This window comes from Lutjanus erythropterus, chromosome 11 (genome assembly GCF_056507025.1).
Source record: "Lutjanus erythropterus isolate fLutEry1 chromosome 11, fLutEry1.hap2, whole genome shotgun sequence".
Taxonomy (NCBI): Eukaryota; Metazoa; Chordata; class Actinopteri; order Lutjaniformes; family Lutjanidae; genus Lutjanus; species Lutjanus erythropterus.
In genome coordinates this window covers 7,513,351-7,536,792 of record NC_139327.1, presented here as the reverse complement: position 1 = coordinate 7,536,792, position 23,442 = coordinate 7,513,351, and the positions used below count along the sequence as shown (strand labels likewise).

At 38.7% G+C, this 23,442-nt stretch overlaps 1 protein-coding gene across 2 annotated transcripts in view; it reads right to left on the bottom strand.

Moving 5' to 3' along the window:
• LOC146318632 (protein turtle homolog B-like) overlaps nucleotides 1–23,442 on the bottom strand; it is a 194,099-nt gene that overhangs the window by 76,331 nt on the left and 94,326 nt on the right. For both annotated transcript variants that reach the window (XM_084730666.1, XM_084730665.1), the window contains exons 5-6: nucleotides 17,942–18,059; nucleotides 4,068–4,209 (exon numbers count right to left, since the gene is read on the bottom strand). In XM_084730666.1, the coding sequence (XP_084586792.1) occupies nucleotides 4,068–4,209; nucleotides 17,942–18,059 (260 nt within the window). The remainder of the gene's footprint in view (nucleotides 1–4,067; nucleotides 4,210–17,941; nucleotides 18,060–23,442) is intronic.

Below are 23,442 nucleotides of genomic sequence, written 5' to 3'. Positions count from 1 at the left end.
GGTCATTGTCAATATACACCGATCAGGCATAATATTATGACCACTGACAGGTGAAGTGAATGGCACCTGTTAGTGGGTGGGATATATTAGGCAGCAAGTGAACATTTTGTCCTCAAAGTTGATGTGTTAGAAGAAGGAAAAATGGGCAAGCGTAAGGATTTGAGCGAGTCTGACAAGGGATTAACTGTGATGGTTAGATGACTGGACCAGAGCATCTCCAAAACTGCAGCTCTTGTGGGGTGTTCCTGGTCTGCAGTGGTCACTATCTGTCAAAAGTGGTCCAAGGAAGGAACAGTGGTGAATTGGCGACAGGATCGTGGCCGGCCAAGGCTTACTGATGCACATGGGGAGTAAAGGCTGGCCCATGTGGTCTGATCCAACAGACGAGCTACCATTGCTCAAATTGCTGAAGAAGCTGATGCTGGTTCTGATAGAAAGGTGTCAGAATATGGGGCTGCATAGCTGCAGACCAGTCACCAGTCTGTTCACTACCGAAAGCACCAACAATGGTGTGAGCATCAGAACTGGACTACGGAGCAATGGAAGAAGGTGGCCTGGTCTGATGAATCACGTTTTCTTTCACATCATGTGGATGGCCGGGTGTGTGTGCGTCACTTACCTGGGGAACACATGGCACCAGGATGCACTATGGGAAGAAGGCAAGCCAGTGGAGGCAGTGTGAAGCTTTGGGCAATGTTCTGCTGGGAAACCTTGGGTCCTGCCATTCATGTGGATGTTACTTTGACACGTACCACCTACCTAAGTATTGTTGCAAACCGTGTACACCCTTTCATGGAAACGGTATTCCCTGATGGCTGTGGCCTCTTTCAGCAGGATAATGCTCCATGCCACAAAGCAAAAATAGTTCAGGAATGGTTTAAGGAGAACAACAACAAGTTTGAGGTGTTGACTTGGCCTCCAAATTCACCAGATCTCAATCCAATCGAGCATCTGTAGGATGTGCTGGACAAACAAGTCCAACACATGGTAACATCTTGGTGCCAGATACCACAGCACACCTTCAGGGGTCTAGTGGAGTCCATGCCTCGACGGGTCAGGGCTGTTTTGGCAGCAAGGGGGACCAACATAATATTAGGCAGGTGGTCAAAATGTTATGCCTGATCGGTGTTTTATTCTATTACACATCATCCAATCTGTGTATGAAAGTGTCTAAATAACAATGGCACTGTAATGAAATTGTGTAAAACCTACTGTACTGGTACTGTTGTCAGAATTAAAAAAAACAGAACTTCAGTTTGGGACAATGGTTCTAAAGTCTGGGACAGTTGTCAGTAGAATTTGAGACAGTCATGGAACACTGAAGAAAAAAGTTAATTTCAAGCCCTGAACACGAATGAAGAAAAGTGTTTTCTGCTCCGTCACAGGCTGCATCACCGGTGCATTTTAAAACTTACTTTGCAGTTAAAGCCTTAATTACTGACCATCGTTAGGGACACTCTCCCTCTCTTATATTCATATTCATTTATTCATGCATGCAGTTGGCACAGATGAAATTTGGAGGGGGTCTGATTATTACTGCGGTTGCACAAGGGTTGTTTTTGGTTTTATAGACCAATCTAACATGAGAAGAACCGTGAAACATAAAATCTGGGTTTCAAAGTTTATTAAAGCGATTTTATTGTTTTAGAGCAAAGGAGATGATAATTAAGTTTATTACAGGGACCTTAATAAGGCAAAGATGTGCAGTTACTCTATCTCTCTCTGTGCTTATTTAACCTTGTGCTGCAGTATTTACATTCATCTGAGAATATGAAATTCTGATTTTGCCAGTTTTACAGAAAGTTTACTCAGTTCAAACTTGTAAGATTTTTGGCATGCCTTTTAGATAAAAGTGGCTCTGTATTCACTTAGACATGAGACAAACATGCTGTGTACAAACTTAATTCCATTAAGTTGGGTGAAGAAAAGGTGAAGAAAAACAGATCGTAATTATCTGCAAAAACTATTCCAACATTCAAAGTCATTAACTTAAAAACTCAGTCTCTTTCTGAATTTGATGCCTGCAACATATTTCAAAAAATGTTGGGACAGGGGCGTGTTCACCACTGTGATACATCACTTTTGCTTTAAACGACAATCGCTAATTGTTGAAGTTTTGCAGGTGAAATTCTCAACAGTCCGCAGAACGTGTCTTGGCACCGTCCTGCTGAAAGACGTCCATGAAAGAGGCAGCATGTGTTGCTCCAAAACCTGTATGTGTCTTTCAGCATCACAGATGTGACAGTGACCTGTGGAGTGTCTCAAACAGATGTTTTTTTGAGCATTTCACAATTTTCACAGTCTTTTGTTGCTCCTGTCCCAACTTTTTTGAAAACATGTTGTAGGCATCAAATTCAGAATGAGTGTATATTTACAAAAAACTGTTTGAACATTAAATATCTTTCTTTAAATGTCTTTGTATTCAAGTTGAAAAGTAAATGATTCCATTCTGTTTTAATTCATCTCTTACACAATGTCCCAACTGTTTTGGAATCAGGGTTGTTATTTGACAGAACGTTCAGATAAGGGGTGAATATCTGAAAGGAGCTCTACTGTTTGTTCTTTTATTTGACCACAATGAAGGAACATGAGCCAGAAGAAAACCGCTAACCTTGATTCAAAGGATTTGAGAATCAACCTGAGAGGGTCCATTCAAGTCGGTAAATTTGAGATCGTTGGAGCTGAACAATATTATCATCTTTTTTTTTTTTATCACTTTTCTTCTGATTTGCATGTTATCCCTCCACAATAAAACATATCTTGCATGCCTCAGCGAGTCAAAGACAGAAATGGACGGGCTAATCTCCCCCCCGAGCAGAACAAATACATGACTTGAATTAGTAAAACTCTTAGTGATGCAGTCCTCTGCTGCCTCAGTTGGACTGTACTGCAACTCATACTTTAATGTCGCTTTTATATTCTAGGCTTGTCTGTGTGCATTCTTATTATGAAATATATGCAATTTATGAAATGTTTTAGTTCGCATTAATTTTTTAATTTCTAAAACTTGCTCTGTGCCAGAAAACACCCTTGTCTCAGAATAGAATTCACATCTTGAAACAATTTAAAAATGTGTTAAAAGCCTTCAAAATCTAAAACTAACAAAACCTGCTGCTGATAAAGGTGCAAAAATGTTATAATCATCTATGTTTTAATATGTATTTGTCATGAAAATGCTGGCCCTTTAAAGCTGTGTCCCAGATTTTCATCAGCTCCGTCAGAGTTTTACAAAAACTTGATATAATCAGGCATAAAAAAGGTTAGCTATACCCTAAGGATCCCTGTCTTGGGGGGCAGGAATACTGCTCAAGCAAACTTTCCATTTTTCAACAGATATTTAATATTAAATAATATTGCTATCAGATGTGTCGCAACCATAACATGCCAACTCTGCAGCCCTTCTAAATCAAAGCTAAATAAGAATTATGGTTTAAAAATGTGTTTTTTGATTAACATTAAGAGACACTTTAAAAAAATAAATTGGCTGCTCATTACGATTCTGCTGTGAAAGGAAAAAATGGAACATTCTGTCAACTCTGTAAGACATGAACCGATTTTTCCATCTGACAGAGTTGAGGGCTACACTTGATAAAAAGTTTAATCACTAGCAGGTTAGGATGGTACACGATTTAACAACCAAGAGATTGATCTTTTAAAATATATTTTCCAGCATAGTTGAATACAAAAATGAGTGGCATATTTAAATTTATCAAGACAAGGATATTATTTCTGACGCTGATTATTATTATTGTGACTTTTACACAGACACTAAACAAAAGTAATTGGCTAAAACATTTTCACACTCACTCACATTTTGGCATTTTAAATTAATGCAGCTAACAACTGCTACATCAAAACACATTTTTTTGCCTGTTCATCAACCCAAAGGCATTTGTCCCTGTTTGTTTATGAAGTTAAATGTATATCATTTGTTTCTTGTGAATATCCACCACAGAAACAACAACACAACCACACGGGACTGGTGACAGTAGCTGGTGAAACAGTACTGTAGGTACAGACAGGTGAGGTGATATGGTGCACAATAATGAACCCGATCATAACTTTACTTCTTGAAGAAGACGTTGTCCTCCTCCCAGAACCAGGTGTAGGTCAGGTTGCGAGGGTAGGCCTCCGCCTGGCAGGTGAAGAAGGCGTCCTGCGAGATGTTCACTGTAATGTTCTCTGGTGGTGATACAATAAACGGAGGGCCTGGAGGAGAAAAACACACCAACAGTCTTGACAAAAGCACATACGGAGGAGGACACCTTTCCTTATTAGAAATGCATGATGAAAAATGTATTTTTATCGAAAAGAGATCCTCAACAAATAAATCAATTATAATGTTTTGCTGAGAAAGAAAGGCATTTTTCTATCCAGTATTTATGCTGGTATACCAGCAAACTTCAAGTTTCATCTTCCTCCTGTTCGCCATATATGGAAGCTGAAATTAGAAAAATAGGGAATAGGACTGTTTTTTATTAAAACTACTACAAAAAAGTAACATTCAAATTCTAATCATCTGTTCAAATTTAAAATTCTCAGTGTATGTTCTGTGTCTTGTGCTCACACCAGAGGCAAAGTGCTAAAATGTGCTGTGCAACTGTTTGATTATTTTGTAAAATGCGGCTGCCTTCTACCATAATAGCCTGTCATTAAAGTGAGGCAGTGGAGAAACTGCAAATGAACTCAAGATTTTTTTGCCAGGTGAAATTTACTTGTCTGCTGAGGCAAAAAGCAAGCAGGGCAGGAAAATGTGTGGACAGGGTTGCAAGTTTCAGCTGTGGGAGCTAATGTGGCTATAACGGGCGAAAAACACAGTTCCACAGGTTCTATATTCTATCAGTCTTGCTTGACAGTGACTTATGATATCACAAGTCAGAGTTAAATCTTCATTGACTTTGTGCACACCAAACTACACAGAATGAAGCTGTGGCCGACAGCAATACTGTTGTTGATTTATTCATTTTTAACAGGGGTGATGGCCTAACAAATAACACAGACACATCTATGGTAAAACTATATCTGTGGTCAAGTCTCCCCTAAAACATTTTGTTGAAGAGGTGTTTTGTCTGAGGGTGTACTTTCAGCAGCACACAGGAGGAAGGAAAGGTGTACTACTGTGTCTCTAAGATCCTCGCTCTTCTGTGTTGCTACTTGTCACTGTGATCATGAAGATGACCTTATAGAGTATAGGCTAGAATATATTACAGCACTGAATATATTTAGTATAAAGTTTAGAGCTGTGATTCCCAAAGTGTGGGCCGTGGCCCACAAGTGGGCTGTGAAGGCAGCAGGTGGGCCATGAGAGGTCGTGAAAAATAAATGAAAAATGATGAGTTTCAATTTTATAAGTTGAATTCATCATATGATTTTTATGATTAATTTTAAAAAGGGATCAGTAGTAATAAAACAAAGACAAGGGATTTAAATTATGTGTTATTCTTCATTTAGCTTGCTAGTTGAACAGGTGTTACAGTGTGTTTGGTGACGCATCACAGTGACACGACTTATATCTGGTCATTGGTATAGTTACGATTGTGTGTTGATCAGAGTCGTGATTAAACTGGGTGGGCCTCGGGTTGAAAACTGGACTGTGACATTCTTAAGACTGGGAGTAGTTGGTTTAGAGAATATTATGGATCGATCCAGGACAAAACTGACAAAAGGGCAGGACAGAGAGGAAAAAACACAGTTACAAATCTGTCTGCTACTTCAGCACCAAGGACAGCTCCATGGATTTAACAACACACAGCACAGTAAGACTACTGATATTTCAGAGCCATGGTCAGGGCTGAAGATTCTAACCATCACAAACCTTCAGTCAGATAAAGGATCAAGGAGTCAGGCAGATCACACTAACATGTTTAACTGAACAACCCCTTCACCCCTGAAGAAGAGGGGGAAGGAGGATGGCAGGTTAACAAGGGTAAAGTATATTAGTCATTTTGCTGACAAGTATGACAGCATCACTGCAGAGCTGCAATGATTATTTGATTATTAATTGGCAATTAAATTAATCGCCAACTATTCTGATAATCAATTACTTGGTTCGAGTCTTTTTTTAAAGACAAAATAAGTCAAATGGTCTAATTCCAACTTCTTAAATTTTCTGGTTTCTTTACTCCCTCTCTTACAGTAAACTGAATATCTTTAGGTTGTGGACAAAAAAAGACATTTGAGGACGTCATCCTGAGCTCTTGGAAACTGTAAAATGGAGAAACAAAATCAGTGCATGCATTTTCTTTATAATAGCTTTCAATATGAATACATATCTTTTGTATAAGCAATAAGTAATGAAGACACATGGCTCAGACTTTATACCAAAGACTTGAGACTTGAAATCAACTTGCAGTTTGTGACTGAGAAGTTACTGACAATGAAAACTTCACAGGTACAAAAAAAAGTTCAGTATGACTGTACTATCCACATAGGGAGCATAGTGTAACATTCATGCAGTAAGTTATTAGCTCTCTCAGTGGGAGCGTCCTGCTCAGCCACATCACATCCACTGCAGACACAACAGAGGAATTAGTTAACATACTGGGCAAGGGTCATGTGGGGTATTTATGGCCATGTACACAAACACACAGGGATTAACACTGGTGCATCCATTCTATGTGGATAGAAGTGTCGTGGAGGCACCCAGAGACATATCACAGACTTATTTTGCACTCAGTGAAGGATTATGATGAGAACTTATTGAGTGATCCCTGCTGTGCCAGATGGATCATCCTCCTCCTTGCACGCATGGATATATTTATGCCATGATACTTGATTTGCTGTCATTTCCAAGCTGTGACAAGAAGTACATCCATCCATAACCATGCTGAGTTTGGTCTGGAAGCTACAAACAGCAAATTATATTGTACCTTTATCTGCTTTGAGCTACTTATTACACTAGGTGGTTGGATTCATATGAGAACAGCACTTTATGTTGAGTGTTTGTGGAATTCCAACCAAAAGTACTGTTACTAGGCATTACATGACTTTCTAATGTGTGGATGTAATTTTTTTAGACTGAACATCAAAGCTTCTACTTGACAGGAAAAGAAGCAAAGTGTTGAAAGTCCAATTATCATACCTAGTTAAGACAGATCTTTAGAAAAGCAAGAGAAGGATCAAGAGACAGATGGGGGAATGACCCAAAGAAATTTGGAGAGTTAGCAAGTATCACTGGACTGAATGAAATTTTGACTGAAATTTTTTTATAGTACCATATGAAATGGACCTGTCATTTTTCTTAGACAAGACAGGTATCTTTTTTTTCCCAGGATGGAAAAAGCAAGACCCACACTAGTCTGCCTCTGATTTCCTTGACCAGAGGCAATCAGAGGCAGAGACATTGTTCATCTTCTCCTACTGAACAAACAAAGGAGGTCTAAAATTCGGTATAGCTGCTGCTACTCTAACAATACAGAGTCCAGTGCAGTTACTGCTTTTTAGAATGTAATGCACTTTTTTAAATTCTTCTGATATAGCAAACATTTTTTTTGACAAATCAAGGGTGATATACATGATGACAAAAAAACAGGGTAAATACAGTTGTTGTGTTTGCAATGAACTTTGATTCATCTTATTGTGACACCCAGAGTGACAACTGAATTGAAAAATTCATAATAGTAAAGAAAAACAGGGTCAATGCAGTGAGAAGAGATTATCACAACTAGCTATCAAAGCATGAGCACCAAGGTTTGAGCCTTACAGCGTTTGTCCAACTGTGTTTTAGTTCATATTTCAGGATTTCACAAATAGCTAATAGCTGGCTAATTACTCAAGCCTGAACTCCAAAATCATCAGTGACCGCTCCTGGTTTGTCACTTGTCTCAGTTCAAAGTTTTGCTTATGAATGCATCTTGACTATAAATGAACAACTGAACTCCTGCCCAAGTGTGAATTTTAGATGTTTGCTCTGACTGGATGAGATGCATTTTATGTTCAAGCCAATCAGAAGCAGAGTAGGGCGGGTTATGCCTTTCCCATCCTGGGGAAAGAAAATATTGCGACAAAGACAGCATATATACTTACAATTGCTGTAGTCTGCTGTTAAATGCCAGAGGAAGAAGAAAAGCACCCACCAGCAATGAAAAACTATATGTGTAAGATAGCAACATGTGCAGTGATATAGCTGAAAAAAACACAATAGTGAAGTTTCATATTGGTTGATTTCGATAATTATTGATTATGTAGGTTGTGACTAAAGATGTGTCGTGCACTGGTGTGGAAGAAGCTAAAGTGATGAAATGAGTTTGTTGTATTATTGCTGGGTGATACAGACAAAATAAAACATCACGATTTTTCACCAAACACCTCAATAATCAGTACTGTAGAGATGACAGCTGGCGCTTTCACAAAAAATTAACCCAATTAGATTTCTGATAAATAATCACAAGTATAATGATTAAGTGGGTAAAAACAAGTAACAGGCCAGGTAAAACAGTCTGTGAGTTCAGAAAATACATAATTTTACTGACAATACTTATGACATATCACGATATAATGGTATCTGAAATCTATCACATTATATAGTCTCATATTGTGATAATATCGATATATATAGCCCTAGTGCAGCTGCAACAACAGCTCTGCTTCGTCAAAAAGAAATAGTGATGCGCAGTTCGAGTTGTGGGTCGACATGGTGCACAACCGTGCTGGCCTACACATTGATCACATGACCATAATCTATAACAGATACAGAGTTGGAATGGAGTGTGTTTTATCCTTTATGTACTGTATAGTTCCAAGAAAAGGTACAGACAGCATCACTTGCTCCAACTAGGATGACTGCCAGTAACTTGTCAGTAGCGTAGACTTTGTTTTTGAGATTCCTGTCATCTGACACCCCTCAACACCAGTTTCTAAATATATTACCTTCACTGTTAGACAGTATTTATATGAGGCTGATTCATAATACCAATGAACACATACTCCTGACGATAGATGGGCACATGTGCAAACCCCCGCACATATTTATCATCATATTTCTTCCAATTTGTTCGTAACTTTGCATAATACATAAGGATAGACGAAAAGTAACACACCAGCATGCACACACGCACACTCTGGTACACACATGCAGCTGAGTTGAGCCTGTGTTGCAACTATAAACTGCTAGTCCCATATGTTAGTTCTGATCTGTAGCCCACGGCCTGATCCTTTAACAGGCAGAGCATTTCCATCTGCCAGCCCCTTAGCAGGACAACCACGACTAGACTGTGCTGGATGACTGTGTTGTTGGTGTTTGAGTGGGTGTGTGTGAGTGTCTGTGTGTTTGTGTATGTGTATGTGTGTGTGTGCCAACCCGCCCTATTTGGAACCAGCTGAGTGCTGGAGATTTGTTGGCACTGTAGTCTCTTAGCTGATCTGCAGCTCAGTGGCTTTCCAGGAGGGCCTCTATTAATCCGTCTCTCCCGTAAATTATACAGGACGGGTCAAACAAGCGCTCTGGCTCAGCTCTGGCTTTGTACTCAGTCGTGAGGAAATATGTGATCTCTGTGAACATGCTCACCGTCTGGTTCTATGATAAATGGGAGCAAATGACAACCAACATAAAAACGACAGAAACTTCTTTTATCTAGCATTGATCTCATGAAAAATGATCATTCTCAGCAAGCTAATAAGCTATTGTGCATTAGTCGATAATTTTCCTTTTGCAAAGTGACACACACGACCAACAACTGTGGGCTTTTCTATTTATCTGTGCACAGAAGTGTTTTAGAGGAGATTCAACTGAACTGATGTCCAACTGAATCAAAATAAGTAAAATCTGATTACCCAAAAATGTTGAGTAAGTTTTATGTCCGAAATCTAAAGTATGGGTCCCCATTTTCGTGAAACTGATGGATACTAACCTGCCAACTGTTTGGCTGATTTGATTTGAACAACACAAACATTGGCATGGCTTCAGGGGTTATAGTGGATGCTGAATTCATTTCTGACATTTTTTAAAATTTAAAATGACCATTTAAAGCAGCAAGAGCCCTATTCCAATTCAAGTGGGACGTTTTGATGAAGTTCCAGTCAATTTAGAAGCTTTAGAACACACTTAATCAATTGGATTGCACAGATAACTCACTGCAAACTGTAATAACGTCAACCCTGTTAGAAATAATGCTATTATTATCATTTATTGTTGAATATCCAAAATGTCAGGAATTAATTCAGCATCCTCAGTAACCCCCAAAGCCACATCAATATTGTCCAAATCAGCCAAACAGTTGCTGAAATATTGTCCATATAGGTGATTATGCTAATTAATGCTAATTATACAAATTGCCCAACATATGCAAGTTAGTATCTGACAGTTTCATAATGCAGGGGACCCATACGTTGCTTTTCTGACATAAAACTTTGGCGTACTTAACATTTGTAGGTCCACAATATGGCTCTATTGGCAAATAGACAAATAGCTGGGGCAAGTAAGGTAACTGTCATTATAGTGCAGTGATCGTTGTGTAAGATGTATGCACAAAAGGCCATATTTCATTAACATGTAGGGATCTGGTTATTGCTTTTGATTAAAAAGTACATCCTGTGACTGAGGGATTCTTTAGAGGAGTATTAAATTGATGATATTTTTGTTTAAATGTCATATAATAGACTCCCCCGAAGAGAGAGAGGAGTACTGGAGAATGGATGACCTTGTCAGTGAGGAACATAGAGAGAATTGTGTGTAAGGACAGAAGTAGAGATGTGAAACAGCAAGACCAACTGCTTGATTCCACTGGGGACGGCTCTATGACGCTGTGTCTGCAGCACAGGTTTTGATCGGTCCACCACATGGCTTCATACAACACTAATAGGGCTTGTTGTTGTTGCTGCTGTTGGCCCTGCTGAGTCAAATCATGCCACGCTGATTTGCATTTCCATTACCATTCGGCTGTGCCAAATTCCACCCGAGATGGACCATCTCTGGAGTCTGGCCAAAGCAACCCATCTCCAAGCAGGTTGCGGTGTTTAAGGTTGGGTACTGTTCACATTTGGACCGACTTGCTACAGATACTGGTACAAAGCAGTGCCTTTTTTTTTGGTGTAATAACAAAAATATTTCAATTGTAAAAAAATAACTGCAATCTTGTCAATTTCAACATGGAGCACACCACAGAAAATAAAACCCCTCACTATCCCTTCTTAAACCATCCTTACAACCTGCAGCCTGTCAGTCCGTAACCAGGGAAACACTGTTATGTCCCAGAGAAAACACATGATATCCTTCCAGTTATGTTGTCATTATTACCACCGCTGTGCTTGCACATTGTAGTAAGTATTTCCCTGTTAATAGTCTGCAATTCACATTACATAGACAGCGACAAGTGTTGTCTGTGTCGAATTTTGAAAAGTTTAACCACATTTATGGCTGGTTTCAGCTCGCTATTGCCTTTACTGCTGTCTCACAGTGATTTGAACAAGCTGCTCTCCGCTCTAATGTCGCTCTCTTTCTCTTTTTCTCTATACTTTAGAGAAATACTTTCTCTCACCCAGATGCTGCCAGGTATCGGAAATCGGCATTTATTTGATTTAACATGCATTGGTACTCAGCAGTACTGACATCATTCAGTCTGCACCATTAAAAGTGCTGTGTTTGGTACCCAACCTTAGAGAAAAAGACGTTTTTTGAAGTCTCTGAGTGTTCAGCTCTCGATACTTTTGTAGCCTCTAATTGAATCTCTGTGGTTTGAAGTTTAGTTTCTTTCCTGCGTCACTGTTTGTGCTTTATTTTACTGTTTCATTTTCACTTTCAGCTGGATAGGAGTCATGTTAAGTTACTGATTTTGCTGCCAAAATAAAATATCCTCAGACATATATAAATTTTCTGCTTTGAATGACAATTTGTGTTTATTATGGTTTTATTGCATAAAAAAAATGTGTTATAAACCAAAAATCTCAAAAGTCTCACAATCATGAAAAAATGAGCAGTTTTCTCTGCTCAAAACACTGGGGGCGTGTCTGCTCTGCTATCTCAGTGTCAAACAATACTGAAATCAACCTGAAACGTGGACACTCCATCTAGCAGCGTTATTGGACATGTCCAGACATATTTGAGCCACCAGAGCCAGAGGACGGTGACAGGATGGTATTTTTTTATCTTCTGTGTCAGGTTGTTGGAACTGAAGTGAGCTGAAGTGAACTGCTGGGCTGATTTGGACTGAGAGAGTGGCCGAAGCTACGTTCAGAAGAAACACACACATGCATGTCAGCTGCATACTGGACTTTGATTGGCTTCCAATCAAGTTGTGATCATAAATCCTGCTGATACGTGCATGTTTGTCAAACTCCACATATCATTTTGCACAGTGAAGTTCAAACAACTATAAGCAAAGCACATTTTTAGTGGAGGGGGACTTATACTTGGTCCCTTTTCTGTAATCTAACTTATTCTAAACATCCAACTGCAATTTATTATGAAGTGAGCACGTTTTTGCTTCTTTGTTGAATTTGCACAAGAAAGATAGGAATCAATCTGGTGAAAATGTTTCGGTTAGAGGTCGAGCCTCAATTCCCTCAGTTCAGAGGAGGTCGCGACCACTCAGCTGTGTTCATCTGGGGCAGCAATCTTTAAATTAGATGACCTGGAATGCCATGTTTGCTGCTTTATCATCTATCCTCTTTGGCGAGGCGTATCAAATCTAAGGTTGCCGCACAGACACACATCAGATACTGTGTTTACTTGCACTTTCTGGGAAAAACAATAAGTGCACTGATGTGTGTATGATGTGGCACATCGAAGACAATAAATGATTCATTTGCTAAGTGTGCCTTGATTTTGTGGCCGAGTGTGGACTGATACAGACAGATTGTTTCAGTTACAGAAGCTGACATTTCATTTAGAGCTGGAGGCAGAAAGCTCTCCCATCCTCTGGTTCTTTTTCCCTCTGTAGGCTTCTATAAATAATGAACTGCTCAGACGTATGAATACAATTGTTATGCTTCATCTAGTCTTAAATGTTCCTGTTGTAAAATGCAGCTGTTAGTTGTCCCCAAACTAATTTCAGTGTAGTCTAGTCCCACTCCTAAACATGCTACTGCATCCTGCATCATACACTATTTAAATTCTGCTCAGCCCGTCGTGTTCACATGGATGTGATAGCACGCTTGAGGGATCGACTAGCTGATATCACCAAGGTTGTGACTGTTTTGCACAAGCAGGGAGAAGATATATTTAGCTTTAACACTTTTTTTTAAATTAAGAGACACTTTTACTGTTTTACATACTACTTATTACTGCTCTCCATGGCAACGGAGGAGCATGCAGATGCTGCAGCCAGTAGCTCCTTCAAACCCCACCACATTTTTGTTTTAATATATTTTGTTTAATATATACGCTCGAGGGGTTGGAAAAGGAAGTGTCGGGTTTGGAATAAAGAGCAGCAGACCTTGAGATGATCAACAATGCAAATGGGATCTTTTGACCACCCCACCAGACAAGCCAGATGTCCGGTCAGTAAAATGAAATGGATGAACAAGCAACAGGAGATCAGAGACTACTGTTCTTACATCTTACAGAGACCTGCTCCACAACACCCTGGATCAAGGACTTGATGGGCGGACGGTGTCCCGAGCCAACTGGACGCAACACCCAAGACTTTGACAGGATGAGAGGACGTATCGATGATGCTTTTTGTGAAAACACAGTCAAGTTACTGACCAATGTTATAAAGTTTTTATATGAAGATACTGCCTTCTTGTTGCCGCTCTTTTATATTCAAATTTTCTCTTCACAATTATTTTCTGAGTGTATATGTGTATATTGGTACTTTCAAATGGGATCATGTTTATGAGATGAGTGCATTTGAACGCCCCCCTCTTGTCGTGTTCACAACATTGTGAACTAAAAGTTTTCTAAGCCAAGCTAAACTGTCATGATCACGAGTCCCAATGTTGTAATTACAAGTTCACGAGTTTCATTTGAACTCAGCATTAGCACATATGTAAATAACTGTACATATTTTCAACTTTAATTTATGTATTTATTTCATCCTTATCTATTCTATATTAAAATCACCTGTATGAGTCTTATATCACCTGTATATGTTATATGTTGCATGAAGGGACTACAACTTCCATCTCACTGTGCAACCCTGTGTTACATTAATTACCTTGATACCAAAAGGTGTGGCTCAAGAGCTGGAAATTAGGCCTGGGCAACATAGCTGAGAATCCTATCATGATAGTGAAGTTTCATTTTGGTCGATATCAATAATTATCAATGAAGGTTGTGGATGTAGGTTGTAACTGATGACATGGTGTGTACTCCAAGGGGTGGAAGTGGCTACAGTGATAAAATGAGTAGATATCACTCAATATCAATTGACCAAATACCTCAATATTGCTAGAATACTGTAAGGATGACTGTTGATGTTTTCACAAAATGTTAACACAATGAGATTTTTTGATAAATAATCATCACTAATGTGGATATAATGAGTGAGTGGAAAAAGAAAACTAAATCAAACTTCTAGAACAGTCTGGTAAGTTCAGAAAATTACATGACTTGTAATACACAATGTAATACAGCCAGGAAAAAAACAACACGTATGATATATCATGATATAACAATATCCAAAATCTATCACGATATCAAGTCTCATATCACGATAAAATATAATATCGATATATCTCCCAGCCTTACTGGAAATGTCAGTATGTTGGCTAGCTGGTATTATTCCTCTATCACCACCATGAGGTTGATATTTGGGGTTTTTAGTGAATGTCTCATTAACTATTGGATGGATTGTAACAGACATAAGAGCACTGCTGTACTAAGTAGAGTTTCACAGAGTAGCTAACATGACTGTAGACTTTACAGCCTGGGGCTAAGAGTTGACCTTGAGATAACTTAGCCCCTTTTCACACACACATTGTTAACCCTGGCTTAACCTTAGCCCTGGGCTTTATGATTCATAATGCACTCCTACTATCCCTGGGTTAAATGTCTGTTAAAACATATGACTAATGTTTACATTCTAGAATGATGCATGTCTACTCTTTAAAAGCCTTTAGTCAGGCTTCACAATGGCACCTTTTAGCCCAGTGTTTAGTCAATTTTCAGGGAATAACCCGACAAATTCTGGGCTAAACTTGCTCCAGCAAGCTCTGGAAAAAGTTGGGGGTGAGCCCACTTTGAAATGCGCCAGGATTGTGCCAGTGTGAAAGCCTGGAGCAAACAGCTCCCTTAGCCTGGGGCTAAGAGGGTTCTAAAAACGTTTTTAGCCCTGGGCTAAATTTAGTGTTACGACCATGAATACATTCAATAAACAAAGAATAAGATGTAACTAAGACAGCTTTGGAGTTGTAGCTCCAGTGCTGCTTTTCATACTTACCATGTCTTATTTTTACATTCATATTTCTTTTTATTTTAAAACAAGACACTATGATGTGATAACACATCATAGTGTCTATAAGTCATTATACCCGCTACATAATATCGTGTTAGCATTGTCATTGTAAGCATATTAAAGTGTTGACGTAAACATTTAGCTCGCTCAAAGCACTGCGGTGTACATACAGCCACAGAGCTGCTATTATTGAACCATTATTAACACTTTTAATATCTTTTTTCCTATAAGATGTTCTATTTGGGAGTTTGATTAAGTGGAAAAAGCCACAAATGGTTTGGGGGTTCACATGATTATCATTGTTGTGGATCAATAAAGATCATGTTCTCTGTCCTTGTTGGTGTAGCCTTCAGGTCTGGTGTCTTGCCGTGCACTTTATCAATTTGTTTGAAACAACATTTCTACTGGATAATAGCAAACCCAGAAATCTGCTTCATCTTTTTTGATTATAGAAACAGTTTTCTCTCTATACTGCTGCTCTTACAAACCACTCTCTGTCTTACAACTATCCTCCCGTTCTGCTCTCTCCGACAGTACCTGCAGTAATTTCATTATGTAGCACAAATGTGCCCAGATACACTGAACTGACTGTAAACTTAGAGCACACAGTAATGGAATACTTCTTACTGCAAGTACCTGTAGTATCTTAAATGTAAATATGACTGTCATTTAAGTGTGCTTCACATCATTTAAATGTAAATAATAATGTTATATCACACATTACATTTGGTGTGCTGTGGATGTGTCTTATAACTCAGCTCCAGTACAGTTTTCTTCAGTGAATCCACCTTGGACTCTCCTCCCAGCTCATTAAACTGTCTGCTGCATTTTAAAGGCGATGAGGAGCTGATGTGATTGGCGATACTGCATTCCTCCCACATACGCACTAGAATGTATTTATCCTATTTCATCTATCAAAGGCAAAGTATAGCATTGCAGAATTTTTATCAAAATTATTGTTCGCTCAGAGGGCATAAAGAGATATCAGCACCTAATTATTTTGTCAGACCTGGGTTTTCATAAGGTGTTAGATAGTCATCCACAGAAACTGGAGAAAAAGTTTATCATTAATTAGGTTCAGTTTAACGCGTGCTGAGTGTCAGTGCATGACTTCTTGACAGCTGATAGAGGTGCACACTGATGCGAAAAGCATCATGTAGCTATACTGATAATTTTTTAATTTTGCACTAATAGGTATGCAGAGACTCCTTTCATGATTCTCTGCAGCAGATAAATGATACATCATAAATCCTGTATTGACAGATATACTTTGTTTAGCATGGGTTTGTGTTATTGCTGCTAGTAGCTGCTGTTACTCACTGGGATGTGTCATGTTCTCGAGCTGGAGCTGACAGATGTCTGTCAACATAAGGCGTGCGGTAAAAAAAAAAGTAGGTTTTGGAATGGAAGGATGAGTTCTGTACACAAAATAACCTCGAAAAAGTCACACTATTGCAAGTTCAGCAAGTTGGTCCATTTTGGAACATTGAAAACCGCTGTCAGCACAACAAAATGTAACATATGGTCATGGGAAAAAAGAAAGCATAAAAATCCAAATAAAGACAAAATCACATCGAAGAAAGAACCAATGAAAGTGTCCTTAACAGACACAAACAGCATTATTCCACAAAAAAAACATAAATCTCTTAAAGCACTCAACGTTAGTATCACATTCATACACACCAAAAAAAGTTCAGAGTTGCTGAACTTTATTTGTAATCTGTATTTACATGACTGTAGAATTAACCATGGCAGTTAAAGCAGACATAAATCACTGTCTGCCACTAAAATAAAAATGAATTCAATCTCTTTCCAATAGTTGGGTTTAATGGGACAGCTCACCGCACCCAAAATCAAAAATACATATTATTCCCCTGGCCTGTAGTGCCATTTATCTGTCTAGATTTCTAGGGAAGAGAATTTTGGAGATATTGGCTGTAGAGGTGTCTGCCTTATCTCCAGTTATAATGGGACAAGAATGCATTTAGCTTGTGGTGCACCACAAAGCACCACAAGCTAAATGCATTCTCTTTCCAAAAATCATGACCTTGTTACTCAAGATAATCCACAGATCTTGTTGTGAGCAGTTTTCATGTAAGAACTACTTTCTTTCTAGTAGAAATACATTTCTGGTAGATTCTACTGCAAAAAGAAAGTACTCTGTACAAGAAACTGCTTTGAAACAAGGTCTGTGGTTATTTTTGGTGTTTGAGCACCACAGGACTAGTTTCATCTAGTTTCATCATATTGGAGAGAAGGCAGAAATCTCCAAAACTCTGCAACTTACACCAAAAAAATCTAGATGGATAATTAGCGCTACAGACCAGAGGTAAATATACATTTTATTTTGGGGTGAACTGTCCCTTTAAACACTTGAAACTGATTCCTGAGTGCAGAGTGGAGGTATATCCAAAAACATATCCACCAGAAAGATTCTCCCTCTACGCAGGATGAAAACATGTTCGATGATGGGTATCATAAAAAACTTTCCCTGCAAAAATTCAATGAAAAGTTTTGATGGCCGTTTATCGAAAGACGTTTGTGCCATAAGAACACGTAAAAACACTTTGCACATCTAAGAACACAGCAACAAAGACACATGTACCTACCCTGTACTAGCAGCCGTGTGGTGTGAATGGCCTCTCCCTGGGGGCTGAAGGCCCGACACGTGTAGGCCCCTCGATCCTCCCGGGTGATGGATAGCACCGTCAAACTCCCATCAGACACCTGAACACAAACACATAAACATTTTAAGTGTTTAAAGTCTACTTACAGAGTGGACCTCTGTCGACTACAGGCCATAAACGTTGGTCCTCCAACCAAAGAACATCTCTTTATGTGATTCACTGTGTATTGACTGTATGTGTAAATGCATGTTCACAGACACACACATATGAAAGTTTAATTCCAAATCAGTTTTTTACAATGATATACAGTATGTACACAAAGTATGTCCATGTTTCCAGTACAAATTATTTTTCACTTGTGCAAACCCGAAGTAAAAAACATAACAGCCACTTCAAACATCACTGTAGAAACAAATGGAGCAGGTATGTGAGAAATAAACAGTGTCTAAATTATTCTTACAGTTTTTTCCAAGTTGATATACCCAGAATAAGCCTTTAAAGCTTTTATGACTTGTTAACTCTCCCTATTTATCCCGGAGACTTCTGCTTTTTATTTCCCTCTCCTAGTTTCCTCCCGAGGTCACAATTCTCCCATATTTCTCCCAGTTTCTGACACATTTTCCACACCATTTTTCTTTATGTTCGTTCTTTTGATTTTGTTTGTCTTTTGTTTCTGGCACTGAGGACCAATCATAGGGCTTTTATAGAGTATATAAGCCCTGTGATTCTAAGACTCTATTGTTTCCACCCGGACCACAATACAGCTGCACCAAATGTGCTTCTGTGATGTGGAAGAGAGCCGCTCGTGCCTCGTCCTCCTCAGTGAATGAGAGATGAAGAGAGTAATAAAAGAAAGAAATAAGGAAACCTCAGACGTCCTGGAAAGAAGAATTTAGTTTCTTACGTAAAGTTTTAAATGAAAGGGGCTTGTTTTTCCTAAGAGCAGCCTAACTAACACGACCCTTAGAAAAACATTTGTAAAATATTTATTATCTGTGTTGTAATCAAATTTGAAATTGAACTTGGTACAGCATAACACTGGGGTCCAATCGTGCTTTCCTGCTAATAACTGTTATCAGTCCCTCCAGGATATCGTCATGTTTATTTTGGGATTGTTGCAGCCTAAAATGCCTGATCTCACGGCAGCTTTTCAGAAAGATTGTGATGCATGTTGGAATGTTTTGGGGTGTTTTTTTTGCAATGGAATAGGGATTTTGATTTGTTTTTTTCTTGTATAACTTATTAACTTGTTCTGGTGAGAATAAAACCGTGCTCTGAGTGTTCCAAGAAATCAAAAAAACAAAAAGACTCAGGATTACAAAAATTCTAATAAAATTTGCTTCATTATGTCTTTATTATAAAGAAGCTAAATCAAACAAAATTATGAAAATTATGAAATACGAGTGTACACAGCATTGACACATGTTAATAACAATGATAAACCTTGTGTTCTGTGACAAACAAAAAACTAAAACTACAAAAAATAAATAATCACCGAGCTGGTTCATTGAGACGCACATGTATGACATTTGTGCAGAGACTGCTATGATTGGTGAAACGTGGAAGCTACGATGATTGGTCAAATTTACGGAAAAGCTATGCTGATTGCACAAAATCGCAAGGTCATGCAGAATTCACAAGGGCTGACTGAACTTAAGTGAACTGTTGCGATCGCAACTTCCTGGAGGGACTGAGTTACAGGTCAGCAAGAATCTGTTTGCAAAAAACATATTTTTCTATTTTAACTCTTTTAAAGTCACCAGAATGCAGCAAACAAAGTGTGTGAAACTCAAATTCTTATGACCCGTTTCTGACCCATTTTTCACTGTTTGTGGTTTCAAGGTTGTCAAGTATGGACGGGCAGAACATGCATATTATTGCTGATCATTTCTGACATACATAAGCTTTAAAAATCATACATTCTGCCTTTGTTTGTTGATTAAACATTCATGCAGATTATCTTCACTTGAGCCAGCAGTGTTTGTCTTAAAATATGGTTCAGGATTCACCATTTCAGTGCTGTTAGATTCATGATGGTTCATGCTGTTACAACTGTCCCACACTTTCTGAATGCCAGTGACAAGGTTGTAATACAAGACATGTTCATTGCAAAACTCAGTTTCCTGAAAGTAATTAATTGCTACTCCTCTGTACCAGAAATTGATGTTATTTCAGTCCAAGCATTTGATACATATCTACATGATAATGAGGAAAAATTGGTAATATATTTCCAATTTACAATAAACACAATAAACAATAAACGCACAGCTGAGATGATGAGGCTTCAACAAAGCACGGCCATATTTTGACATAAGGATAACAGTTTTAGAATTATATCCAACTTCCAGTTTTGCATAGAAGAGTGATTATTGGCCTTGGCAGAGTTCTTCGCTCTTCGTGTTCCCTTCTAGTTGCAACTATTTTGGGTTAATTGAGCTACTTTCATGATGACTGGGGTGATTTGGGCTCTGTTCTGGCAACAAAAGCTAGATCTCTGTATCTTCACAGAGTTTGAGGAGGAGTGTTTTTTCCTAAGGCAGTAATTTAAGATCTTTAACAATACTCACATGTCCACATGTAGATTGAAAAAGTTTTCTCATCCTAACATACTTACAGTGGAAGATGGACTGAAAAAGTTCGTATTTAAGCACAGAACGAGGATTGTGGACTTTGTCGCCCTTCACTTACACTGGAAGTGCTTCATTTTAATCTAATGTCCCATACAAACAGGAGGAATGATTACTTCAATCAAAATCTGTTTCAGTGTTCATATGGGAAGCTGATTAGTTTTAAGTCAGAAATAAAAACGTGAAATAATCCTTTATGCTTTCTTGCTAACACGTTTGACAGCAGAGATCAAAGCACAATGCAGCAACTTCCAGTCTACACGTGACTTCATTTTTCTTTTTAAGATGCGTTTTCACATTTGTCCAAATTCAAGCAGTTTTCCACCCAAATCCACAGATATTAGGGATGTCAAAAATTCAATATTCTGTCAATCGAAAAATTGATTGAAATGAGTAGAACAAAATCGAAATTGAAATCAAAGGCAGAATCTGTGATTCTTACAGCATCGTTTTTTTTGCTCTCCACCCCCGCCTACTTGCTTCAAAGACACAGTGCAGCTTACCAGCTGTTAAATCACACTTGATACCATGCACTCTTCTTTTTAGAATTAGACAATGTAAATGGCAGTTGTCAGGACATAAAACCAAAATGGTTATTCAAATTGAAACATCAACTAAATGTCAGTCAGTATAGAGGACATCCTCATGTTAGCAGATCTATAGGTTTTATAGAAAAAACACTACAGTGCAGCACAGCGACTTGTGGAAAGCTGCTGCCTGTGAGTGGAACACATTTAGATATATAACTCAACTATGAACAAAGCTCAGTCATTTAAATAATTGATCTCATGTGTGGGAGTCATTTCCATTCCTACATGCAGAACTCAGTGGTAGATACTATACAGCATCTACTATTAACACAAATGCTTTTTTTCTCATTTAACACTAAATCTAAAACTGAAAGCAAACTCTGTCACATTAAATGTATGAGGAATAATGATAGCTGGAACTGAAAGATCCCAAACGCAATTAGAATTTATTGACTGATTACTTGCAGCAAACCCCATAAGGATCGTACTCAGCAATAGATTTACAAATTCTCCAGGAGATTCAGCCTCTCCTCTCCTTGTCTGTCTTTCTGTGTGTGTGTGTGTGTGTGTGTGTGTGTGTGTGTGTGTCAGGATGCTTGTTTGGTGGAACTTGGATGTTGCTTGAGATCCTTCACGATGCATATTATTTAAGTATCTGTATATGATAGTCACTGCCACTAGATGTCATACTAGAGCACCAACATCTAAGACCAAAACAAATGGGTGCATCGCTGGTTCAAATAAATCCATACTTACCATGAGTTGGACATTAAAATATTCTGGTTTCAGACCTCAGCCAGCAGCCGCAAAATGGACTGCAAAGGAAGCAGCATAAGCCTTACCATATGTTCACATTACTGGCGACACAGCTACAAAAAAGCCAAACATGGCCGGTTACACTGTCTCTGAATGCTGCGAAAAATTGCGGCCAGCTTAACTTTGATTTGTGGTGCATCATACCTGATACACAGCAACAAGTGTCAAACATCAGTTTCTGGCTTCATGTGACCACATTCCATCGAAAATAACTTGTTGCCGGTAGTCTGAACATACCGTTAGGGGCAACTGTGCTAGTAAAAGTAAGTTACATCCTTGAAAAGTGTTGACAGGCTTAGTTGTTACTCGGACAATGTGACTACATTATGAAAAGGACCCTAGCAGAAATAGACCTTATGTGTAAACAGAAAAAGCTGATTTATCGCTCTTGCCAAAACCCCCAGACTCCATCAACAAAAACAGCAAATTTATCAGGGTAAAACACACTTGATTCAAACTTAACAGAAACAAAATAAAACTCACCAAAACATCTTGGTTTATTCAGTGCTGTACCATAATTATTGGCTTGCTAGTTACGCTGCTAACGATACCAAAACATCACATAAAGTTGCTTCAGGTAGCTAAAGTTTGATGGATTCAGTTGAATGTGAATGGTTTCAGCTGAACGCTTCAAACTGCACTTTCATTTCACTTTTACAATGCTGTGTGGGCGGTCACTCTCTTTAGAAATGCAGGGAGGGCAAGCACATGCACAGCTGACCAGACCAGCTACCAAAACAAAGAACAAAGAAGCTCAGATCACAACACAACTTTATTTTCTGCTCAGTACACCATTATTCCACATAGCAGTTGTTTGCTGCTCTATTAATGTTCAGAATCTCACGTTTATATTCCTGATTGCCCATATTGTAATTTTACTATATGTCTGTCTGGACGTCCTGGAAAAGGGATCCCTCCTGGGTTGCTCTCTCTGAGGTTTCTTCCCTAATTTAAGTTCTTTTGGGGAATTTTTCCTTTTCATCAATCAAGGGTCTAAGGATGTTGTATGCTGTACAGACTGTAAAACCCCTTGAGGCTACTTTGTGATTCTTGATATTTGGCTGTATAAATACAACTTCAATTAACTTGACAGATCAGTCCACAAATGTGGTAATGCAGAAATGATTAAGAATGAAAAACAAATAAATAAACAAAGTGGGTGAGGAAACAAGCCAAGAGGGGTTGTCTAGGAGAATGTTAAATTTGGCCATTTAAAAAGTTCTGCTCCTACTGATGGGTAGAGCTGAAAAGCTCTTTAACTCTGCTGAGAGGTGAAGTCACACATCAGCAGTGAACAGGCAGTGAGAAGATGAAATTCCATCCAGATCCAGAAGTCCAATTTAAAGGCTTATCAGGCGCCAGACCACTGCGCCAGGGTTTATAAATGTATGAGGCAGGATGTTATAAGTCTGGAAAGGTATATGGACGATCATGAAGTGAACAGTCAAAATCAACCTTTCATGTTAGTCTACTCAGGATATGTGCTTTCACATATTTTATTGGGCAGCAT